The sequence below is a fragment of the Zosterops lateralis genome, assembly GCF_965231275.1.
Source record: "Zosterops lateralis genome assembly, chromosome: 11".
In the NCBI taxonomy this organism is placed as follows: domain Eukaryota; kingdom Metazoa; phylum Chordata; class Aves; order Passeriformes; family Zosteropidae; genus Zosterops; species Zosterops lateralis.
Window position 1 is genome coordinate 14,748,702 of NC_139771.1, and position 24,941 is coordinate 14,773,642.

At 45.9% G+C, this 24,941-nt stretch overlaps 1 protein-coding gene across 8 annotated transcripts in view; it reads right to left on the reverse strand.

Annotated features, from left to right (window-relative positions):
• Positions 1-1,985: 1,985 nt before the first annotated feature.
• The window catches only part of CADPS (calcium dependent secretion activator), a 207,514-nt gene continuing 184,558 nt past the window's right edge, over positions 1,986-24,941 (reverse strand). For all 8 annotated transcript variants that reach the window (XM_083869747.1, XM_083869743.1, XM_083869746.1 and 5 more), the window contains 3 exons: positions 24,011-24,118; positions 5,504-5,608; positions 1,986-3,771 (listed from right to left, as the gene is read on the reverse strand). In XM_083869747.1, coding sequence (XP_083725873.1) covers positions 3,592-3,771; positions 5,504-5,608; positions 24,011-24,118 — 393 coding nt within the window. In that variant the 3' untranslated portion in view covers positions 1,986-3,591. The remainder of the gene's footprint in view (positions 3,772-5,503; positions 5,609-24,010; positions 24,119-24,941) is intronic.

Below are 24,941 nucleotides of genomic sequence, written 5' to 3' on the forward strand. Positions count from 1 at the left end.
TTTGACATTTCTGCAGGATGGACCCAGGGTGGCTCTTCCTACTCCTGCTACCACAGTGCAGCACACATTTAGGAGAGAGGTGGGCTGCCAGCACCCCCTGGCCGTGTGCAGGGTTAAAGGCAGTGGGGATCAGGGTGCACTCCTTTGCTCAGCCACAGGCTGCAGGCTGTGGAGTGGGAGGTTAAATCCTGATTTGCAGCAATGCTGTACACGAGATCTAAAATGCTCATGCTAAAGTACATAACCTTGAAGCTCAGCTTTTGGGTCCAAACACCTTAAAAATAGTGACTTGGCTAATGCTTCTCTGTTCTGTGGTCAAGCTTCAGGGCTGTGGAATTTCTGAGGTGCTTTTTTGGGGATTGAGGACACAGAAAGCTGTCGCAGGCCACAGGGTCAGTGCTCATGACAGAGGCACTCAGCTGAGGGTGTCCCATCACTGCTGTTTTAGGGAGGTACCGACATGCGTTAGCAATGCACAGCCAAGGAGCCTCTCCTGAAGGCTGCACCCACACTCTCTCATTCAAAAAACTGAGCAGGGCTCACTATTTTGAAAGGTGGCAGGTGGAAGTGGGCTGTGTTTTTACCCAATAAATATTTTGTGTTTAAAAAAAAAAAAAAAAAAAAAAAAAAAGAGACATTTCCAGAGCAGAATCAAGCTGTTTCTGCAGCTCTGCCTGGCTGCCAGCAGAGCTATAAATTTCTATGTCCTTCAGTGCTCTTTGCTACCAGCCTGGTGACCACCCCAGTAAGGCTTTCCTAGGACTCCCTCTTGGAGCTGTTGTCCTTCACATAAATATTTGGGACAGCTGAGGGAGAGGATAAAGAGGGCATGAACACACGTGTGCAGCAGGATGTGTGTGGGTCTCAATCCCCTAGAAAGAAAGGACCAGGTGGTGCTTGCAGCTTGTTCCTTGCTTTGTATCTTGTGAGACTTTGTCAGGGAAGTCCTGGGAGGGCTTCAGGGTGGGATTGAAGGCTCCAAGTATAATGAGGTCAAGGAATAGATATTCTTTGTGTGCATGCCAGTGACAGACTTGCAGAGGCATCGAAACTGGTTTTGATAGACTATGACTTAAACATTCAACTACTATCCCAGTTCCTCTGAGGACTCAGGGCCAAGTAGTTTGAATATGAAGGGGGAGTAAGAAGAGGGAAAAGTTTCCTGTGTCAATGGTCACAAAGCCATACTCCTGCCTAAGTCCCCAGACAGAGCTTTTTCTGGCAATGCTTCCCTCTACAAGCAGCACAGAGCAAGACAAAAATCAACTCTGCTGAGCTACCATCAGGGTTCAAAATTCACCTATTTTGGTGCATCAGATGGTTTTTCAATAGGTAAATGGTGCTAAATGTACACATCCACCACCCCATCCCTAAAGTGAAGCCCCTGGTAATGCCTCTGTTCCAAGAGGGTGGTGTTCCCAGGACACCTGGGAAAGGTGGATGCTAAATGTGTAGGGTGTGGCCATCCACAGCAGATGCTAAACTCTGACACAGAGAGAAGGGACCCAAAAATCCAGCACTGTGGGTGAATATGCTCCAGGCTCCATAACTATTCCAGCCTAGTCTGGGACTCAACACCCCCTCCACAGGCAGTTCCAGAGGTCCCAATCTCCTCCCATATGTCCAGGGAAGGTCTCATGTCTTTTGGGCTCTGGAAGATGGTTTAGTTTAATTGTTCATTATATCAGGAGGGCTCATCCAGGTAGGATGTTTTTCCATTTACCCATCTTTTATTTTTGAGGGATGAACATTTGTCCTGGTCCCCCCAGGGGTTGTATTTGGGGCTAAAGCACACCAGTTCTCTGCTGCTCTCTCAAATGACTGAGACCTGGGCTAGCAAGAACCACTTCTGATGTGAATCAGCTGATGGGAGGGAGCGACTGCAAACTCTCAGTAAACTCTCAGCCTAATGCAGAATCACAGAATAGATTGGGTTGGAAAGGACCTGAAAGATGATCTAGTTCCAACCCCCTGCCATGGGCAGGGTCACTCTCCACTAGACCAGGTTGCTCAGAGCCCCTGACCTTGAACATTTTCAGAAATGGGGTATCCATGACCTCTCTGGGCAGCCAGTTCAAGTGGGCTTCCATTAAACATGTTTTCCATCAAATCAGATTTTTATTGCTTTGTTTGTCTCTGCCCTGTGCTGCTGCAGTTGGCTGCTTTGGGAGAAGTTAAAATACAAGCTGAGGCCTTTTGAAGGAAGGTAAGTGTTGGGTAAGGCTGATGGCCATATAATAACAGGCTGAACCAGAGCAGACATCAATTAGATGTCAAGGGATGAATCACAGGACATAGAGTGGAAATAATGGTGGAAACAGCTGTGGTGGTCATAGCAGAAATGCCCTTGTACCTGGGGAACAGACAGTGTGCTCCCAATCCTGACCTTGGGGAGCAAATCAGGAAACCATCTTCTTAATTAATAAACTAAAGAACACCCATGAGAAAAGAAAATGCCTTTATTCTGTGAGGTTGGGGCTCTTACATCTCAGCTTGGTTTGGTTTTTTTTCTAAGGCAGACATAAAAAGACTCCATAATTTATTATTAGGACATCTGAATAGTTATTTATTGAGAAGCCACAGTTCTCACACTTTTACAACTGTCGGCTTGTATAAGGCAAAAAAAGCAAGATGAATCACTATTTTACACAGAAAGTAAAAGCTCTGGAGAAGGAACTGATGGACATGCAGTTACTGGTCAAAATGCAATGTACATGACATATATAAAAACCATTGTGAAACAGAGGAATTGTAAATTATGGTTACAATCTACCGAAATAAATATTCAGTATATTATTATAAACACATTTGTAGAGTCTAAGATTGTAATTAAAGTTGTCTTTGTACATACACAGTTATTTGAAATTTAAACAAAAATGTAACATTTAGAGGAGCAAACGTCAACATAAAACAACTGCTTTGGACTTGTAATGTGGCATGATATATCCATAATGATAGGATTAATCTGGTGTGGCAATTAGAATGACTAATCCTTTGGGATGTAGTCTCTATGGAGTTAACTGCATATTGAAGGGAAGAGCCTGGTACATTAACAAGGATGCAGAATGATTCAAACGGCTGTCTGGGTTTGTTTGTTTTCTGGTTTTTAAATGAACAGAGAGAACAAAAAAATCATTTGTAATTGCCTGGTTTTTCTTTTAAAAACAAAGCTGTTTTTTTTTAATTAATTTTAAGCAGTTGGCATCCACAGAAGAGAAAAAAATGAAAGGACTCAAGTCACTCATCTTCACAACAATTTACCATCAATGTATATACAGTACATTAATGAAGCATTGTTTAAACTTTTAATAACAGGGACACACCTAGGATGTTTTCTATGTAGTTTTTCCATTAACAGTATTAAACAATGGTGCTCCATATTGCTTATGAACATATAGATATGAAATTAGGAAACTGATGAATCAAAGAGAGGTGCTAATCTTATTACCACACAGCTAACATGGCATTTGTATTGGTAAACTTCTCATGGGCATTTAGAGCTGACATAAAAATTCCTAATGTGGCTAACTGAGTTAAAGACGAGGTACATGCACGGATACCAGGCCACCCCCAGCCGGTGCTGCAGCTTCCCTAGTCATCCTCTTCATCCTCCTCATCGCTGTCCTTCATGGTGATCCCCTGGAGCCCCCCGCCCTCGCTGACCGACGCCGTGGCCTCCTCCACCGTCAGCCGGTTCCGGATGGTCTCGTAGGTTTTGCTGTTCAGGGTGGAGTCCAGCACGCCTTGCAATCGGAAATCCCGGTACGTTTTCTAAAGCACAGACAGGCAGAGGTCAGAGACAACACCAGCTTGCCCTGCTTTGCTGCAGGAGTCAACCTGTGTCCTCTCCCTCATGGGAAAGGCTGGGATACCAGGGAAATCCCAGGCCCAGGGACACCAGGGAAATCCCAGCCCCAGGGACATTTTGCATCACCTGGGAAGTGCAGAGACCACAGGAGCACCACTGCTGGCCACCACTCTGGCACGTTTAGGGTGCCTTGGGCAACAAATTAAAGCTCTGTGAGTCCAGCCCTGCCTTTGTGGGCCGGGCTGGGAAGCTTCAAAGCAGCTCAGGGGAGCTTTGCATAGGCTAGGCTGGTGTCTAAAAAGACATCAAAGCAATATAAGGCTGTGCTCCAACTAACTTCCCTTGCTCCTGGATGTGTTCATCCTGTCTCTCATGTCAGTTATTTCTCTTCAAGCAGCAGGATGCTTATCCCCTGTACCCACAGACTGATTACACATTCCTGGAATGCTCCATATTAAACAATCCTACCTACAGTATAGGGATTAAATAAACTAAGTCCAGGATACTGGACAAAATTATTGACGTATAAATATAAGCACGGGGCATTTGTTTCTTAAATCTCCCTTTCTTCACCTCAATCTGGAATTGTATTTCCATGGTTCCCATATTTCCCTTGTTATTACAATTAACATATCTTATATGAATTTATGTTTAAAAACTTCTCAACTCTGTGAGATAAAACCCTGGTCTCGTTGTTCATTTAATTTTGCTCTGTGCTCTGCATAGAAACTATTTACTGTTCTGCTATTTCAGAAAGTCCTTGGGTTTGTTATAGCTGCTTCTGAATGTAATATTGGTATAAATAAAACACAAGGAAAAAAGCTTTCCTCAGCTAGCTGACAAGTAGGAATAATCTGTCTGTGCCTGTTGTTTTCAGTTATGAAAAGCACATTTAATACATTTCAGTTTTAATTTATTCATGCCTTCAATGTGTTCACTGCACACAAGACCATAAACATTATGAAATACCAGACCAAAAAGCATTAGATAGAACCTAAAATGATCAAAAATATATTTACCCCCTTCTGTGATCTTATTATTTCATGTAAACCACTGTGATTTCACACTGAAATAATTATCATTAGTCCAAGGCATGCACACACACACATATACACATACACGTGCACTTAAGGAAAAAAAAGCCACTTTCAGGGTATGTTATCTCACCTTTGTGATCTCTTAGAGTTGATTATATACACCCATTGTAAAAGAAACAACTTCAATTAACTATAAGAACAGTCTCATTTGCATTCTGACAATAATCACAAGCCATAGCTGGGCTTAAACGTTTCCAGCAAAATAGCGTTAAAATCTTTTGGGTTGATTTAACCCATTTTAACACCAGAGCTCACTGGTGTGATCAGTGAATTAGTCCACAAAAAGGCTAATTTCGGTGCAGGTAAGGTCAAATAGCAAGAGAGTTTAGTTTTTGTTTTTAATGCAAGGAGTTACTTTGTTCTTATTTGCACACCTGTATTTTACATCTCTGTGCATTTAAAGTTCCTGTTTATCCAGTGCTACATGCCACAGACACAGCTATCTTAATTAAAGAATTTTAACAAATCATTAATTTATCTGCCAGTGCCAGTTTGCCTAAGCACACATGCCACACCCATGCAGGCACACACACACACACACACACACACACACACTCCTCAGGACATCGAGGGGTCCTGGGAGCATCTTGGGTCTTACCTTTACTATCCTAATGAGAGTTTTCAGTTGGTAGATGTGGAGCTGCAGGTCCATGCGGTCTGTCAGCCAAGTGCACACAACACTCATGGAGCTGGTGTACCATTGCTGCAAGAGAGACACGACTTCTCCAGCACCCGGGGCTGCGTGCCTTGCCCTGTCACTTGTGCCCCCAGCATCCCCTCACACCCACCTTTGCCACCTGCCAGCCTGCTCAGAGACTGAGAGGGGAAACAGGCATCTGCTCTTACACAGAATTTCCATGCATGAGCTTTTAAATTTCAATAACAACAATAAACTTATTAGGAGGGTAACGGCCACCAGTAAGTGCCACAAGGTTTTGTAATGTGATTTTGCCATTGATGGCACTTGCTATGTTTTAACCTGTTTCCCCCCCTCAGTGAGAGCACAGTCCTGTCTTTAAGGATTTCAGTCCCACACTCAGGTTACTTACCATCTTCAAATTCAATGATAAATAGCCACGGGATGAGTCTGGGTCCCCAAGGGTGAGCAGAGGGGAGGCTCATGGGGAGCAAGGTTTGGCTGTGGGGAAGGATGCCAGTGTAAGCACCTACGGGTGCCTGCCCAGGCTGTGTGGGAAATGCTCTGGTTTCACTCTCACAGTTATGAAAGGTGGAAAAGCAGCAAAGAAATCAGCTTGTTTCATGCTGCTGAACTCACAGGGCCCCTCCAGGGGCTGAAATTGTGCTGTTGTCTGTGAAAAAGGCTTGCAGCAGTGTGGCAGCAGCCTGCTGTTCCCGCAGTGCAGGAAGGCTCTGGTGGGCTGTGGATCAGAGCCCTACGTCTGATGCCACACAGATGAGCAGTGAGCCTTCCAGAGCACAAAACCTCCCCACGATGCTCAGCACAAGGGGTGGTTACAAAGCAGGCAAAACCCCACCACACCTCTGTAGGCACAGTCACACCCTTCTCGTGATCTCTCTTACATGCAGAGATCAAATCCCATATTGCAGACCAGATACAATTAATCTAGAACCAGTTAAAATACTAAAGAAACCCCACCAGAACAGCTGATGAAAATCCTGATAGAGCACCATCCAAGTTAGTCTGGGGTGCAGCTGCCTCCCAGCAAGCAGTGCCCAAGTCAGGTCTTGCTGCCCCCCTCAATGCCCCCTCAGCTCGGGGGTCTCTGCCCTTTTCCTGCTGGCTGTGGAAGCTGCCAGTGCAGGAGGGGAATGGGGACAACTGAACATTCTGTAATTGCTAAACTGAGTAATTTGTTACCCTCCATCTTTTGACACTGGCACCCACAAGGTGGCATGAGGCTCACCAAAGTAAACAAGTCTAAGCTAAACCAACCCTGCACCACAAAAACATGTGCTCAACACACATCTCTGAACTGTGTGGCAGTGCACTCGGGAGCTGCATGGGAAAGAGTTTTCCCCCCAACTCCAGTGATGTTCCTCTACTTAAATTTCTACACCACCTCTTTAAAAAATGGAGGAAATAAGGAGATGAAAGAGTCACCGAAGAAATGGCATGTGGTGACCTCATGCTCAATGCTTACACCTTGTGCAACTTGTGGCAGAGTTTCTGCTGACCCTCCATCTCCAGGACAGAAAGCTGGCAAGAGCTTGGATGAGACTAATTGAGACTGGCAAGCAGGAGCTCTCAGCTGTCACCTGAGGTCCTGGGATCACACTGGGGCTGAACAGTGAGTGAAGCAGCCTGGGTAGCTGGTGTGGACTTGAGCACAGGAGACATGAAGGTCTGGTGGGGCTTCATAACTTCCAATCCCTCAGACTAGTGTGAGAAGTCAGAGTGTCCCTGGATATCTCCCAAGGATCACAGGTACTTTGACCCAGGACAGCCAGCAGCCAGCTGGTGGTTGGGTGGCACAGAGGAACTGCTGTCACTGTGGGATCTGCCTGGGTTCCCATGAAATGCTGCACACCCACACGGGCAAAACAGAGAAATTGTTAATGTTCATAAAACTGCCTTTCTGCAATCAGAGCTTAACTGAGTCATGCTCTTGGGTGACATTAGCTGTGATCCAGGGCTGTGCTGGCACATGGATGCCCAGGTCAGCCAAACACCTCCTTCCCCTTCTGCCACCTCTTCAAATGGGAGCCCCCAGAGGAAGGGCACAACCGTGTGTTACACACACACGCCCTCTCCCTTCCCCTGTCGCCTCCCATCTTCCACAGAATGAACTGCTGGGTGTTTGTGTCAACTCTACATGAGCTGAGAAGTCCCTGGCAGGGGCAGGTCCTGCCATTTCTGTCTGTCCCACGCCACACACGCCCACACGGCTAAGTGATCCCAAACAGAAATTATAACCTCTGCCTGGAGGTTATTGGCAAGGTGACTTTGCTGCTGTGAGACCATCAGAGTAAGCAAAATTAAATGCTTTTCTGTGTTTCTGGAGGGCACTTCAACACTCTGGGCTCTGGGGAGATGCAAACTCCCTGGAACCAAATGTGAATTGCACCCCTCTCCTCTCGAGCACTGGCTGACAAGGGCTCAGCCAGGCGTAGCGCTCGGCTGCATGAAAGGAGCTCTCTTTCTCAAAGCCAACTTACTCCTAAGACTTTCTGCTTTATGAGAAAGAGACAAAGTCTAATTCATTGATCTTGATACACAAAACCGTCACGTCACTTCATAGAGCACACACCAACTGCTGAATTTAAGCCCTGCATATTCATAAAAATAAGTTAGCCCATAAATTAAATGTTCCCTTTAGCTATCGCTAGTGTTGATGTGCTATAAGACGCATAAGCCCTCTGATTCATGACTAACCTACCAAAGAAGATAACATTTGCATATGACTATATTATTAAAAAAACAACAAAAAAGCCAAATGCTCCTAAACAGAAACGTATTCACCTCAGACAAAAGAGCACAGAGTGGTCCTGTAGGGACACAGGCCACCTTGCTTTCCCCAAGGGGGTCTGCTATTCCCTCAGGGGCAGTGGAGTTCATGCTGGGGACACGGGGTCCCCTTGGGGATCCAGTTCAAGGCTTGTGGCTTGTCCCCAAAGACAAGGGGCAGAGGCCACAGCCCAAACGGAACTCTGGGGCCCTGTCAAGGGGTTTGCAACACATTTCTGGCACATTTCTGGAGCCACAGCACAGCTGTGGCATGGGCACACCAAAGTAAATACCATAAATATATTTTTTGCAAAAAACTCCTCATGCCTGGTTGTAAAGAATGAATAGACCCCACTGATGGTCCAGGCCCATGGAAAAAAACCCACATGTAACTCACTGTAGTACACACACATTACTGGTGCTACCGGCATCTTTGTCCCTCACCTAGGGGACAATTTACACTCAGTCTGGGGGCACAGGGTGAGGAGAGGCTGTGAAGTCTGCATCCTCATGGATGCATGATGGGTACCACTCATCCAGCAGGATGTCAGCAGGGCTCTGGCAGAGGCAAACCACAGCCCTGTGGCTGCACACCATGATCCAGCCCCAGCAGAGGAAATGCAGATATTATCAGAGCCCAGTCACTGCAAGCAAGTACTGTATTTGTACAGACAGGAATTCAAGCCCTCTTTCAGGTTTGTTTTCCTGCTCTCCTGTCTTTCACAGCAACCCTCATTGCTGGTTGCTAGGCTGGGTAGATGAGGTGGGCCATGGGCTGGCTGGGATGCACCAGGATGAGCATTAGAGGACCTGGAGCATTACAAGAGGTGCACTTTTATGGCTGCCCATCCAACACCCCAACCAGCTTGAGCAATAGACTTCCTTGTTCCCCAGCCCTCTGCCTTCTTTTTTTTTTTTCTTTGAATGCAAAAACATGATCAATAAGTTCCTGAAATAGCAAGTTTCTCTCTGAATACATAAATTGTAGAAATTGGTATGAATAAATCTGCAAGTAGCACACTGAATGTGGCACATTTTATCAAAACCCAGCCCTGTGCTGGGTTCCTGCGCTTTCCGGGAGGTGGTGTCATTACACACACCCAGGAACATCTGCAAACCCCCGTTCTCTTTGGTGTGAGCTGAATGGAAGCATGACCTCCTGTTCCTTGCCATGAACCTTGAGTTCACACTCATATTTTACATGTTACAGGAAGCCACAGCTCACCCCAGGAGTGCTGCAAACAGAATCTCGTAAGCCAGATGCAACACTGCTTCTTAAGGCACCTGAAGGAGCTGTATTCTTCATTCAAAAGCTTACATACTAGTAGCTTAAGGTCACTTCAGCTTTTGTAAAGAGTGGGACAAAACCAGGAATGCTTATAGGGCTGGGTTGTCAGCAGGGTAGCAGAGGGATTACAAGGAACCTGTGACTCTGCCTCTTTCTGCCTTTACTGGTAGTTTTTTTGTGTGTGAACAAGTGCCATACAACAGATTGAGGCTGGTATAAAGGCCTGGGACTGTGCAAGAGCACCCTGCTGAGCCTCAGCTGTGCTTGCAATTAGCAATAGGCATGAAATGATTATTGTTGTGGTGGCTGATGGCAATCTGAAGTGACAAGTTTTATGGGGGAAGTTGTAGTAGGGATGTTCAGCAAGTTTCTGCAAACCATTAATCGAAGGCTGCAACACAGTTTAGTCAAAGCTATTTTATGTCATTCCAAAGGTCTCACAAGGATGCTGAAAGAATATTTTTCTGCTCTCAGTGCCTTGGAACGGAGTTTTTCTAGGTCAGGGATTCTTTACTGCCCTATTTAGTGTCAAAAATACCCATTTGCCTCAAATTAGCAGAAAGCTTGTAGTTAAGGGCTAGAGATTAGGCATACAAAATTACTCAGCAGGTGACTGCTGGGTGGATTTGGGGTTGAGAAGTCTTTAAAACTGACTACAAGACATTATATACTTCTGACAAAAGAACATAGTAATCCTACCTGCTTGCTTTAACCACTGTTGTTTGTCTATTATTATGTGCTTTAATGCTCATAAGAGCAAAACTACTGGTGATACTACTCAATTACCATAGTAACTCTCCCCTATGACCTCTTATTTCAGTACTCGCTTTCCAACCAGAACCAATCCAAGCAGGGCAAATCTATTTAAAACTGTGACACACACTGCACAAAGAGGCTCCGAATGCTGGCTGGCTCCCTCTCTTTGTCCGGGACATGGGCTTGTTTTGAAATGCTGAAAGGCAGCTTTGAAATGAACCCTTGAATTCAAGGTGTTTCAAAGATGAGGAACTGGATGCTGGGCGGACGCCACCACAGCATCCCCGAGCTGGCCCGCACCAAGTGAGGGGACCACAGAGGTGGGAAGGGAGAGAGGAAGAGGTTGACTGTGAGTCTTATTTCCCAGAAATAAGAAAGGAAAACTGAACCTGCTCTCAGGCAACAGCTCAAAGTGACTTGATCAGTCAGGAAGAAAAAAAAGATAAAATTACCAACTCTTTGTTTCTGGAATTTGCATCCCTGTGCAATGAGCCAGAAGCTCAGCTGGTGGAAGGCTGTGGGGCTGTGATGATTTACAGCTGCTGACAGCTGACAGAGTCATGTCCATCCCAGTCCTGGGTGGCCCTGAGATCAAATTGGGTATTAGGTGTTGTCACATATATTCAAGGCGGCCACCTCCCCTGAGCAGGTGTTATCTCCACAGGGAAGGCAGGGATGCAGCCACAGCAGCACAGGGACATGCTGTGTGGGGACCAGCCCTGTGCACACAGCTGCCAGTGTTGAGGCAGGACTTGTGTGGAGAGTGGGAGCAGGAACTCTTTAGGAGCAGCCTGCCAGCCCCAGGCACCACATTCCTTCCTGCACTCAGTGTGCCCAGTAGCACAGCCAGGTTTGTACACCAGAACTGTCTCCAGCCCAGACTGCCCTATGGCAGCCATGGAAGGATAATTCTTGTCCATTCAGTCTTTTGTGGCCACCAAAGTGTTCCTCTCCACCTTCCCTCAACGTTTCTTTCGCTGTTGACTCCAGGCAGTCATTGTTGTTCCAAAAACTTGGTAAAGATGGCAAGCCCAAGGGCCACACAGCCAATGCAGATCCTACTCTTGTCTAGCAGAAATAAAGAGATGTTCCCAGCATGAACATACATTTTACACAATCCCTTTTCCAAAGGCCAGCTCTGCTGGGATGCTGGCTGTGGATGAGGGCAGTGTTGGGATGGAGTGTGACTCTTGCCCTGCTCCCAAGCACTGCTAGCAAAGTCTTGGCCAGGCTGGCAGAGATGAGGCCAGCTGTTGTTCAGGCTGTTCTGGAAACCTGAGTTTTGTGTTGCTGAAGAAGATGTGCTGTGCCCCAGGCTGGGAGAGTGGGGATAGAGCAGGGACAGGGCCTTGGTGACACAAGTATGTCTGAAATGCTTGAGTTAAGATCTGTGGCAGTGGCCCTGGAGGAGGAAGTAGCAGAGCTGAGGTGGGTAAAGAGCCACAGGCACTCAACCACAATCATCATTCTGGTCCCCCAAGTCAATGAGACTGAGATGGACCTTCTGCCACACAATGAAGAAGGAAGAGGCACATCTCTCCCCTGCAAGCACACATTTTCTGGATGACAAGCTGAGACCTGTCCATGCAGCAAACCCCATTCCATCTGTTCATCAGCTTTCTTTGCCACCACTCAACAAAATCCATACTGTGCTGTGGGTATTACTCCACAGAGCCTTGATGATGGGCTCCCCTGCCCTGCCCTTCGCTGGGACCAAAAAACCATCCAAAGGCAGCTCAGCATTTGGAGCTATAAAACCTCCTCCAGCACAGAGGGCCAAAGCTGCAGTGGGCTCAGGGCTGAACCCCCAGGCAAAGAGCATCTGGTCAGGTCAGCATCTGGCTCAGTCACATCCTGGCCACAGCCATGGGTGGCACCAATAATGACCCAGTGACTCTTTGGATTTACACCTGCCAAGGATTTGGACCATTCCCCCAAGCTGGGCAGGGCACAAGGCTCAGGGCACTGAGAATGACATTGCTGTGAGTGCCCGGGTTTTCCAGAGGCACAGAAATTGGTGTGACACTGCCCACGTTACAGAAATAAGTTTAGTGGCTGCGACTCTTGCAGCACACAGCTAACCATAAAATAAGCAATGAGTTAATATTGTAGGCATTGATCAGCTAGTCTTACAATTAATGCTTCCAATAAAAAAAAAAAGCTCCCCTTTTATTCAACAGAATAAGAAATTAAACACTTGAGGGCTCATTCTAAAGAATGAATGAAATTGAATAAGCTACCTAGCACTTGAGATTCCCAGCGAGTGCTTGAATAGAGCAAACCTCCTGAGTTGAATGGATTGCCTTTTGGGACCAATTTGTCTCTTTTCACTCTTTATTCCTCCTTTTTTGCTGACAGATGTACAAAGGCGGAACTGCGCTGTGCAGCTTAGCTACATGCACCCACAGCAGCTGTCACTTTTGTCGAGCAAGTTAATCAAGCAAATGCCACCATATCCCACTTTCTATAAGGAACAACATGTTATAGACAGTAGTCTTGGGAGACAGGGAGGGAGGGAGAGAGACTTTATTTTAACTTTGAGTAGCTGGTATTTTTTTTTCCCCTCTGTGTGTAAAAAAAAAAAAAAAAAAAAAAAAAAAAAAAAAAAAAGGAGAAAAAAAAGAAACAGCCAAACCTGGTAGCACAAGCTGACACTTTTGTTTTCCCATGGAACAAATATTTAATATGATTTTAACTCTAATTTGTACTAGAACGAGAGCTGTCTGGTTTTAATTAAATTTAAGGGACTTAGGGGGACACAGTTAAAAAAAGAAATAGAGGCTTTTTGTTTGCATTAACGCTTGTTGATAATAATATATTGATTGTCAATTGCTAAGCCCAAAAGATTAGTGTAGTAAATACTATTATCTGAATGCCACAAGTGAAGTGCTAGCTTCCCGTCCCTGCTTTTTCCTTTGTGAGGCACTTTGAATCACTGGTTGTTATTTATACATTTTCTTTGATAAAACCAACTTGTGTGGCTGATTTTTTTTTAAACCCTGCCTCATTAAGTGTATAATAGCATTTACGTGTGGGGCTTTCTGCTTTTTAGCCTTTCAAGCTTAAGCTTATATTCCTCTCTCACAACCATGTTTCAAAACTTGAGATGTTCACAAACAATTGGATACACACCAATATTGTATATATCAGATGCTCTCTTGCTATTGCCAAAGACTAGAAAATAACAGAATATTATCCACAGAGAGTAAATAAATAGTTATCATCCTGCTATGCTGCTGCATGCCAGATAACAATGCTGTCCGGTCATTAGGCAGCTTTTTGTGGTACGTAATTCTTTAAGTTAGGTATGAAAAGCCAACATCAAAAGTAGGTCTGTCGGTGCAGCTCTACAGAGCACACACAGAGCACTGGGAGGGCTCCAGGCAGCCCTCGGGTTGCTGGTAGAAAGGCTGGGGGTTGCTGATTCACCCCTAAATTCAGACCCTTTGGAAAGTATCTTTCAGAAAATAAATCTAAGTTTTGGTGACAGTTTGCACTGTGCTAATTTAACTTCTCTGCAAGGTCTTTGCCATGGTATGTTCAGGGACCGCACACACGAACTGTCAGCATTTGGGATTCGTGACCCCTTTGCCAAACTGGGGACCCCACATCTGCACCTCTCCCCTGTGAGAAAAGCCTCTGTTAGCTGTGCTCAGCAGGGCTCTGGGCGAGTGGTCCTCACAGCAGGCTACATGACCCTCATTTTCAGAACTAAACCTCTCTATAAAATTCCATATAAAATTCTAGAGATCTGGCAAAGTGCTAGCAATTTGATAAAAATCCCCTGAAACCTCAGGGTCTTTTTTTTTTTTTTTTTTAATAAATTTTTGACCTTGTTCTACCAAAGCCTTGTGAGTAAGCCTGGAGTCTCCCAGGTCATACTCACACTGAGCTATTACTGAAGTAAAAGTATTTTTTTCCCGTGGTATTTTATGTACCACTATAATGCTATCACTGCAAGTACACACAGCGTGTTCCTCAACATCCACCCCAGAGCTGTGAATTCTGGATGCCTTTTACTCTATTTTATATTCCTTAACTAAGAAATTTCATTCTTGTTGACAACGTACCAATATGAGGAAGTTACAAAGTCAAAGGGTCTCGATATGAAAATAATTTGTATTATTATTTAATAAAGTCACAGTCCCTAACGTTGCCTAATAGGGTTAAGCTGCTAGCCAGAGCAACTCATCATCTGTCTAGGATGCAAATGGCATCACCGAATTACATTATTTTTTTCCCCCCTCCTTTCCCAAAAATAAACCACAAAACAACTTTGAATCGCGCAAGAGCTCTGCCTCCCGGCAGGGAAGAGCATTCAGAAGGAACACAGAGCGCAGACCCCGGCGCGTGGAAGTGCCGCACGCTCTTTGCAGTACATATGGCACCTGAGAGCACCCACTGCTCGGGGATCTCGGCTCCGGGTGTGCTCAGCCTGCCGCCTCACCCTCCACTGCCTGCGGGCTGGACCTGGCGGGGCTCGGCAGGCCGGTGCCACAGGTGTTAATGGGAGGGAGGCCGGGGCTTCTGCCTGTGCTGGTGAGATTGCACAAATCCCCTGCCCTCCAAAGGGGCACGGCCCGACCTGTGTGTTCCTGGCTGCAGACTTCTCCCTGCTCTTAACCCGAAATTTTATTCCTTTTCAGAGAAGATAGGGAGGGTCAATATCTTTTGTGTTGGTGGGGCCAAGGTCCCCAACAAGCAGATGTGCCCAAGAAGCTCATCCCCAATAGCCCCTGCTCTCGGTGCTGCACAAACCACTAACACCTACACGTGTCCTGTGCATCTGTAACTCCACAGGCCACGGTGGGGGCAGGTTTGTTTGTGCTGACCCTCAGTGAAGCTTTGCAGGCACTCTCAGCACACAGGCAAAGGCTTCCCACAGCAGGGACACAGCCAGAAAGGGATCTGCAGCAGTACTGCTCCTTCAGGGAGAGGAACAACTCCGATGCTGAGGATATGATGCCTTGTACTCCTTCAGGTGGCCCCGAGCTGTATGTCAGGGTGGTCTGCTCTGCTAACTAGACACCAAAGTCTGTCTAGCCAAGAGCCATACACTCACATCCCTGGCAGAAGTGATGGGGGAATATGCCAATGACTCTCCTTCTGCCCTGGGGAGAATCTCATGGAAAAAGCAACTGCATTGCTGGCTCCTCTCTTCCTACCACCAGGGATATCCTGGTCCCAATCTGCTGGGGTTTGCTGTGAGCAAACACCAATGCCAGCCCACTCCTAGATCATCTCTGAATCCATCCCAGCCACGTGCTGCTGAACTGGCTCTGAGGAGGGCAGACTCACCAGGCCATGTGCTGGTCAGGGCTGGATGGAGGGCAGCAGGCAGAGAAAACCGCAGGGGACACCCCTGTGCAAAGAACTACTGGTCCATGGCAGGGGGTGCAGGAGTTTGTGCTCATGGTGATCTGGGAAGGAAGCAGGCTGCCACCCCGAACTCCTCTCCCATCCACAATGTCCTCAAACCAGGGACATCCCATGCTTAAACCTGTTGGGTTTCCAGGCTGAGTGTCCCAGCAGGTGCCTCATTTCCCCTCTGAGACTGGACAGTCCTAATCTTGTTCATACACTGAATTACACCCTCCAGAGAATGCTCCCTTTAGGTAACAGGTAAAGCCTCTCCTGGCTACATGAACCCCTGAACTGGAAGACTCTGCCTTTCCAGGCTGTGCTGGCATGGAGCATCTCATATCCCTGCTCACAGAGTGGGGGCCTGGGCACACCACCAGGTGGGCTCTGGGCGCTGAGCTCTCTCTCCTTCACTGCAGATACAGCTCTGCAAAGTGCACAGCATTCCCTAGGAACTGCCAAATCAAATCCCCCAAAACCTGCTGCTTTGTAGGAATTTGCAGACCTCCCTTTTCCTAAATGAAAGAGCTTCTGCATAAAAACCTATAAAGGCACACAAACAGAAAACCACTTCTGTACGGATGCTTGTTCTCAAATACATTTTTAACCTATAAAATATTCTCTGCTTATTTCCATTTTTCAAAAAAGAAATGAAGTTGACATGTTAAAATCTGAGTTTCTATTTAAAGCAGCCTAGTAAAACACAATATCCACACAACTGCTATTTTTCTGTCCTGATTCCAGAGCCCTGTTAGTGTGAGGCAGTGATGATAAAACTGGCTGCACACTGGCTCAGTAAGATGCACAGCAGTGCATGCTATAGAATACTTTCATTATACTTGTTATCAGTTTAAATTGGAAGCTGTCATGAAGTGGGACTTGATAAACTTAATCTGCTTCTTTTATAGCCTTCCAATTCCAAAAAAAGTAGCTGGAGGCTGCCTGGACATCTCGGGCCCAATTGCAGCAGCTCCCCTGGTCTCCTTCCTGGGGTTAAACACCGGACGCAGGGCGCTCCCTGCCCGAGTCCCACCAGGCATTTTTGAATGCTGATATCATACATCCAGGGCCAGGCTTAAGGGAGCACCGGGAAAGGAAAGAGCCGCAGATCAAGAGAGACAAAATGACCTGGGACGGCTAATCCGACACGCACCGCTGGCTGGCGCGGGCTGAGCAGCGATTGTGTGGGGCTGGGATGCGGCGGGAGAAAAGGAAAAGATGGATTGAAGGCGCTGCTGGAAATCAGACAATTCGTCATTGTCCGCTCAGAGAGAGGCTCTCCCCTGTGTGCGCCGAGAGTTCCTTTGGGCAAAGGCTCTTTGCACAGCCTGGAGGGAGGGAGGGAGGGAGCAAAGCCGCCGGCTCGGGGTCAGCCCCGCGCACCTGCGGGCACCGGCCCTTCCCACGCTCCTCGCTCCCCTGGACGCAGCTGGGACCCGCAGGAGCCGCGGCTCACCAGCCACCTCCAGCCTCTCCTCCTGATGACCCACAGGACTGGAGCTCCAATTAGCTACACAGCCTCTTACACTTAGTGGAAGGCAGAGTGCACCCTGTAACTCATCCGCGGTTAGAAATGTCCAGAGAGCTCCCGGTCAGAGGCTGCTCAGAAAAAGGCTCTGGATGGATATTTCTGTAGTTCTGCTTCCCCAAAACCGTGGCTACTCACATCTACCAGGAAATAAATGATCTTTCATTCAGTGTCAGCCCCAAAACACAAATCTCTGACGCTCAAAAGCGCGGTGCAGATGATGTTAGCAAGCCTATGCTGACCTTAACGTAACGGAGCAATCAGTCTGCCTTCTTAGAATGATTAATGGAAAATCTCCTCTGGAAAAGAAATCAAATTAACTGTCTTCAACCAAATGTCTACTGGAACACGAAAAGCTGTTCTGATAAAGACATTTAGGAGGGGAAAAAACCCCTTTCAAGCATGTAAAATCCAGTGACAGATCTAGGATTTATTTTATTAAGACTCTCCCTAAAATAAATTAAATGGAGCCTACTTAAATGAGCACTTCAGGAAAAAAGCCTTGCTGTGGCCATGTGCCCAGTGCATGCCTGGGCTGTGTGAAGCTAACAGAGGGGAATATCAGAGGACAAGGGCTGGCTCTGAGGAGTGGTGTCAGTGCTAAGCTCCTCTCCCCATTCCTGTGTCACTCCAAGAGGACACATGGGGAGAAAAAGAGGCTGTAGAAGGACAGTGCACTCTATGCCCCCTCTGGACAAAGAGAATTTGTCACCTAGAAGATATACTGACAACTGCCACCACAATTTTATGGGTTTTTTGCAGCAAAAGTCCTGCAATGAGATCAACTCCAGGTCCAGGTCTGAGCCTTGCCAAGCCAGCAAAGGCTCTGGCTCCTCCAAAGATGTACAGGGAGGAAAAAGTAAGCTGCGCTCCCTTGAGATCAATGTGCCTAATTGTCTTCATTTCACAACTCACTCTGGAAAGGGAGAGAGGGGAAAAAAAAAAGCAAAAAACAAGGCAGAAGAAATAGCTCCGTGGAGGCCATATCAGGATGGGAGTGGGAGAGAGTTAGTGCCCTAATGAGCAGTCTAGCTGCGTGGGAGGGAAACAGGTTGTTGTCTGTCTAAGAGAAAGCGGTGAGTGTGGCTACAAGCAGATATGAGATGGGAGCCCAGCGCGCAGCCTGATATCCGTTCTTCCCCTGATCCTGCAACCCGGCCTCCTGTGAGTAATTCTAACTCACAGTGTAGCTCCACTGACTCACAACCAAGGCTTTTGAGATTGAAGAGGGGAAGGCGAAGGGAGGATGGGAAGGGCTCTGTTTTGGCATTTGATCGTGCCGTGCAAGGCTTACGGTCTAGCAAGAAATGCCATGATCCTGCAAGCACGCCTTGAAGGAGCTGCCAAAATTCAAGTGAGTAACCCTGCTGGGGGCAAAAGCTTTGATTTTAAGAATAAGCTAATGCCTCAGTGTTTGCAGAGGACTTGCTGAATTAACTGATCTAGCTGTGTTTTGTATCTTTTCAATATACTCAGGTGTGCTATCAGGCTCTAATGTGTAGCTTCTGAAACATATGCTGAGCTGCCTGTGGATCCTCCAGTGATAAATGCTTATGCAGGCTCCTGGAAACGTGTATAAGGATTTTGCTGAAGTCTTGAGACTCACACAGTGTTTTGCATCCTTATTATCTCTGATATTTAGACATCAGATACCAGCAAGGGCAGCCTGCTTTGGAAACATGAGGACAGTCCTGCATCATGTCCCCAGCACTCCTGCTGGGCTCCTGGCTGAGGGAAGAAACCCCAAATCCGTAAAAATCCACCAGATTCACCAGGTGACATCTACCTTGGGATATCACTGGGGCTTCCTAAAAGGCTGACTCAGCTGAGCCTGAGGGACAGGATTTGATGCTGGAGCTTCAGCCAGGGGCTTTTGCCTCCCTGAAGGTGGTGGGAAGGAGATGCTGGCTCCCCTAGCTGATGAGAGGAGCTGGAGACTGTTCCTCTGCGCTGAGGACAGCCAAGCGTAGAGCAAACCCTGGTCTCCCCACTGCCCTCTCTGCTACACCTGCCAGACCCTGCTAATCCCACCCTGCCATCAAGACTAAGAGCTGTTTCTGCCTTGCAGAGAAGAACAGGCTCATTTCTCATTTCTGAAGTAAACTCTCCGTCTGCTATCCCGGCTGTGACACAGACCAAGGGAGCTGAGCACTCACAGTGACAGTGAAGTGGTAAAACTGCCTTCTGCAAAAAGCACGGTGGCTGCTGCCACCTCGGCGGGCGGTATCACTGCGTGATTAAGTTCTTACCAGACTTTCTGGTAAAGGCAACCTTCCTGATCTGATAACTGCCAAGGACAAGCCAAATACACAGGGTCAATCCATGCACACTTAATCTCCAGAAGGCAGATTAAGTGTATAATTGACCCATATAATCCATGTATCATCTCCAGTGAAATGTTTTCTATGTCCGGTTTAGGCAGACATGAGGCCCGTAAGACAGCGATCAGAGACACAGAATTACCATTGCAGTGGATTTCATCAAAGTTAGAGATGGCTTTTTAATCATTGATCTCAGAGACTGCTAGATTTAAGCAGATGAACTAGCACTAAGCACATCTGTTTTAATCCTTATCTTCTACTCAGGCTGGTGTCTTCAAGAAGTACAAGGAGGAAAAAAATAAATTAATTTTTTTTTTAGGTCCTCGCAATCTTAGGAGCTTCTCTTGGTGTTTTGATCCCTCATATCAAAAGCATGTTTTTGTTTTTTTCGGTAAGATATTGAATTAATCATCAGAGAGAAAAATGCCATCTGCGCTATTCAGGGACTGCATCAGGATGCTGGAATTCGCAGGATCTTGGGGAGCTCACCCGATGTTCAGTAGCCTTTTGTGTATGTGCTACTCACTTTGGCTGAGGAGAAATAGTCACCCTATGTTTTACATTGGTGTTTACCAATTTATGTAGAAGAAAGGTTGGCATTCACACTATCTACTAGTCAATCATAGACTTTCTGGATCACATATGTTGCGACGGGTTGAAACCTATACTGTGAGTATCTAAAGGGTGTTTGTAAAGATATACACACATACATGGATTTAGAAATAACTTCTGCCAAAGGGCATGACCCTCACAAGTAAAACTCCCACTGCCTTCAGACAAAATGACGGATGTATAAACTCTGATCCTATGAAATTCTGAGTGACCTAAGACAAAGAGGACCTGATTTTTGCAGGATTGGTCTGAAGACTCAAGATCGCCCTGAAGATATTTTCCCATGTTTAAGATACACCCACCTGCTTCTGCCTCATTGTTCCTATAAAAAGTCCCATTCTGCATGTCAACTCTGCTCCCCGCTCTGGGCAAAAAGTGATACAATTTTACTTCCTACAAAGCACTGCACAGAGTTTGTGATCCTTCTGTATTGTGTGCAAAATACCATTGGGTTTAAACCCCAAAGTGCCCAGCCAGGCACAGGAACGCAGGGACTGGATGCGACAATGCTATTCTGAAACTCCTCTGTTACCACTGCTCTCTACCAATGGGCCTTATTACAGTGTTTTAGCTTTAAATGTTATCAAATTAGTGAGCCAGGCCAAGTAAATAAGTCATGTTATTCTGCAGTAAACAGCACTGCCAAAAAGCTAGTTAGGTTTTGATTACCAGCAGAACTCCACGATCAATCTGTTCATTCAATGATCCCAAGAATACAGATTTTTAAAATTAAGATGACTCTATTTCAGAGAGGGGGGAAAACCCATCCTGACTAATTTGCAGAATTAAGAGGATTAACACAGAGACCACACAGAAATATAACAATAATCTGTCGCAAACACCAAAGATATCTCCCAAAGAACAGAGCTCTGTTCTGCAGGCATGAGCAAGTCAGGCGATGCAGGGGAAAAGAGATGGTTTCTGAGCTAGGAAATCATGGCACATGCCAAGAAAAGACATATTAACCCAACTTCTATGGGGACATGGCCTAACACACACTGCAGCCTCTGTTCCTAGGTGGAAACAAATGGGGAATAAATGGAAACATGGCAGGATTACAGAGAAGTGCGGGGATTAGGGATATCCCAGGAGTTCAAACTCCACAGAATGTGTGATAGACAACCTTGTACTGTGCACCTTGGCTCCTGCACTGCTCAGGACTGTGCAGAAAAGGGATGTAGCCCCACACTGTGAGTGTCTTTACTGGGTGCACAGGACCTGCCTACAGGCAGGTTTAAGGTGTTTGCTGCCACTGCTGCCCCTATTGTCATAAAACAGCCTAAACTGGACTGAGACTTGGCTGGGGCAAGCCAGCACTGCTGCACTAAACCAGCTGAGGACCTGGCTGTGGAAGTATTAATAATCTCATTGCCTGCAGAAACTGCAGCTAAGAGGATTGCTCCCCTGCCATGCTGGGTGAAGAGGGAACAAAATCAGGTCCAACTCTAACTCAGCATCATAAATACCATGTTTGATTATTCCTCTCTCTTTCTTATTAAAGAGGTAGTTAGTACCTAAAACGTCCTTGGAAAATAAGGCCAAAGGAACTTAAAGACCCCACAACCATGCTGCTTTGCTGGGTTAGGTGAGAGGGACAAAAGGCTGCAGGGCTCCATCTAAGCTCAATAATGGAGTTAAGCACTTGCTCCTGCCTTTACCCAAACATGGGTGAACACAGCACCAACTTAAATGGGGTCTGGTGACCCCCATGTAAACCCTGTGCTGGTACTGACAAACCAGAAACACCTGAGACATGATGGGAGCTGAACACAGGAGCCAGCTCCTTCAGCTGCAACCTGACAAAGACGATACATGACCACTCAAAACATAATTCCAAGTTTTGGGTGACAAGGGCTCGGCACAATCCATTCCCTCCTTGCAAAGCAACTGCCCCACAGCTCTCCCTGCCCAAGAGCACACACTCACATACATGAGACACATGCAAACATGCCAGTAGCATTAGATCCCAAGTCTGTCCCACTGGGATGGGAACAGGAATGGGAACAGCTCCCACATGCTGCAATTCCTGCCTGCAGCCAGTGTAGGTCAAAACAGGCAGAGCAATGTAAAAAACCCCATCCTTGATTATTCAATTCCACATGGATCAGGAAGACTTGAGGAAGGCAGGGAGGGAAAGAAGGGTTTTGCATTTTTTGCTTTCCACCAAGGTAGCTGCTCTTTCATTTTTCTGTTCATATAACTGTTAATTTGTTCAAAATACGGCTTGGTAAAACCAAGTATGAGTGGATCAAACTGAAATCAATATTTGTGTTAATTACAGCCTTTTGAAAATTGGAAATAATGGCCCGAATCGGTACAAACACACCAACTGTGAATCATAGGGAAAGGATGAGGGAAAAGGCAGTGTGGGCATTGAAAAGAACAGTCCAGATGAGCTCTGGAAATTTAACTGCTCGTGGAATAAATTTCAACACAAACGAGCAATGCACTTGCAGGCCCGCTGCAGATGGAAGCGACAGTCTTTTGTTTTATGTTTTGTTTTTTCTCCCCATGCCTGCTTGATGGGTGATTTGCGTCTGGTGCTCACGCTGCAAACTCTCCCCGGAGCGAGCACGAGCCGAGCCCGGAAGAGGCACTGCTGTGCTCTGTGCATGAATGAGGCATTCTCAGTGGATATGGGTCATGCTAGTAGATGTACACAGTAAGATTATTTGACTCTTAATTCATGCCACTTGATATAATGTGATAAAACATTTGACATGAGAGATAAGTTCCATTTTAATCTGGTAAGTTATGGAGGAAAGAGAGAGTGGGAATTGTAAAGGAAGAAGAGGTTTCTGAGGGACAGGTAATGTGCAGAAAGAGAAGTATCGAGTGAAGGAAGAGGTTGGTTGGGGAAAAAGCAGCTTTCCCTGCACACAGGAAAACAAAAGAGTGAGTAAAGAAAGCACAGAAGGCTGTTAGAGTTCCAGAGCCAGGAGATTGAGACATGGCACTGCTGAGAGATGGAAGGAAGGAAAGTAGGGAAAGAAGCTGCTTCAAACAGAAATTGAGATATGGACAAATACCCTAGAGAGACTGAAACACTAATGCTGCAGGCTGGTCATCAACAGAAAACCTTTACTATAGAACAGCTACAAGGACAGAAAGGCTGTAACAAAACAAGAGCAACGGAAACAGAGATACTTTTAACATGCATTCAAACGTAAAAAACCCAGGCATCACAGGTCACTGTTCTCTCACAGTCCAACAAACTGATCTTGTGCAACTGAAAATTTGCTGTGAACATCTGGAACAGTTCCTACTGGCCATCTTCATCAAGGAGACCATGTCTCAAATTTATCTTTGGTGGCAGACACCACAACATGGTCCTATTTTATACCAATGGCCATTCATAATCAGCTCTGTTTTGATTAGCTTTAAAAAATAACAGTTTGGTATGTTAAATTTGCTGTCAGTTTTGGAGTGTTTGTCAATGAAACAATGCAAAGTGTGCAGAAGAGCAAACACATCTGCCAAAAACCTGGCTCAAATTTGAACAATGAGAACAATGACTGAGATGTTCTGATACAGAGAAATTTACACAAGCTTAAACATATTAAAGAGCTCTCTTAGAAGATACTATTTCTTTAAAATCCACACACAGACTAAGACACAGTAGACTAGAGTAGAGATTCAAAGCAGCCAGAGAGCAGATACGAGCCTTAGTCAGAAAGAAAGGAAAGATTTATTTATTTTTTAAAGCTATAACCAATAAATTTTCTCAAAATGTGACTTATCCTCCTGTCTTATTTTGTCACATTTTGGGTCTCTCCTGCTTGGTGTCCAAGGAGGAGAGGGCATTTACTTACATCAAATAACCTTTCTATATACATCTCCTCATTGACCTTATCACGCAGGACATCCTGAGAGTGGCGGACAAATGTCACATAGGCATCAGCAACATCCATTCCTGGCTTCTGCATGGAGGAGAGAAGAAGAGAGAGAGAGAGAGAGAGAAAAACATGAATAGTGATGCAGGGGGCAGCTTCTCTGTGCAGCCTCATCACTGCTTTTCCTTCTCTTCCATCTCTTGCTGTCCTCCTGCAGTTTGCTCTTTCCTTACCTGAGGGACACTTACCTGATGTCACATTTCTACAGCTCTCTGCAGAATTTAACTGATTTTTGAGAAGTAACCTACAAGCATGCAAGATTTTGGGGATAGCAGCATTGCTTTAAAGCACATGGGAACTGAAGCAGCTGGATGGGAAAATACTTAAAAAAAACCCAACAAAACTTGTTTGAGTTCACATTGCTTGATGTATTGGATTCAAACTTACCTCAAAGGAAACCCATTAAAATATGGTAACACGAGTCATTACAAGAGCTGCCACAATACCTTAAATTTGTGTGGCACATTGTAAGTTTGTTAATAACTAGTGTCATTAGTTTCCACTACTGTGATTTACCTCAGATCACAGAGTATCATTTCTCTGCAAGATACGATTGTCAGCCGCTGTAAATTGAAGTTAGTTAACACATCCGTGTAATTTCCAGGGTGAAAATGAGGACAGTTTGGAAAGCAGTAGGAAGGGAGTTTTTTAATACAAAGCAAACAATTATCAAGCAAAGGGCCAGTGCTTGGCCCTTGGGAAGGCAGCGACATTTCTTAACACCTACTGCAACAATGACAAGGTATTAATTTGAAAAACAATGAGGACAACACAAATGTGGCAGTAGTCAAGTGTTACACTTTCAAGCAATTTTCAGTCTGCTGATCATGCCCATTCCAAGGCAGGATTA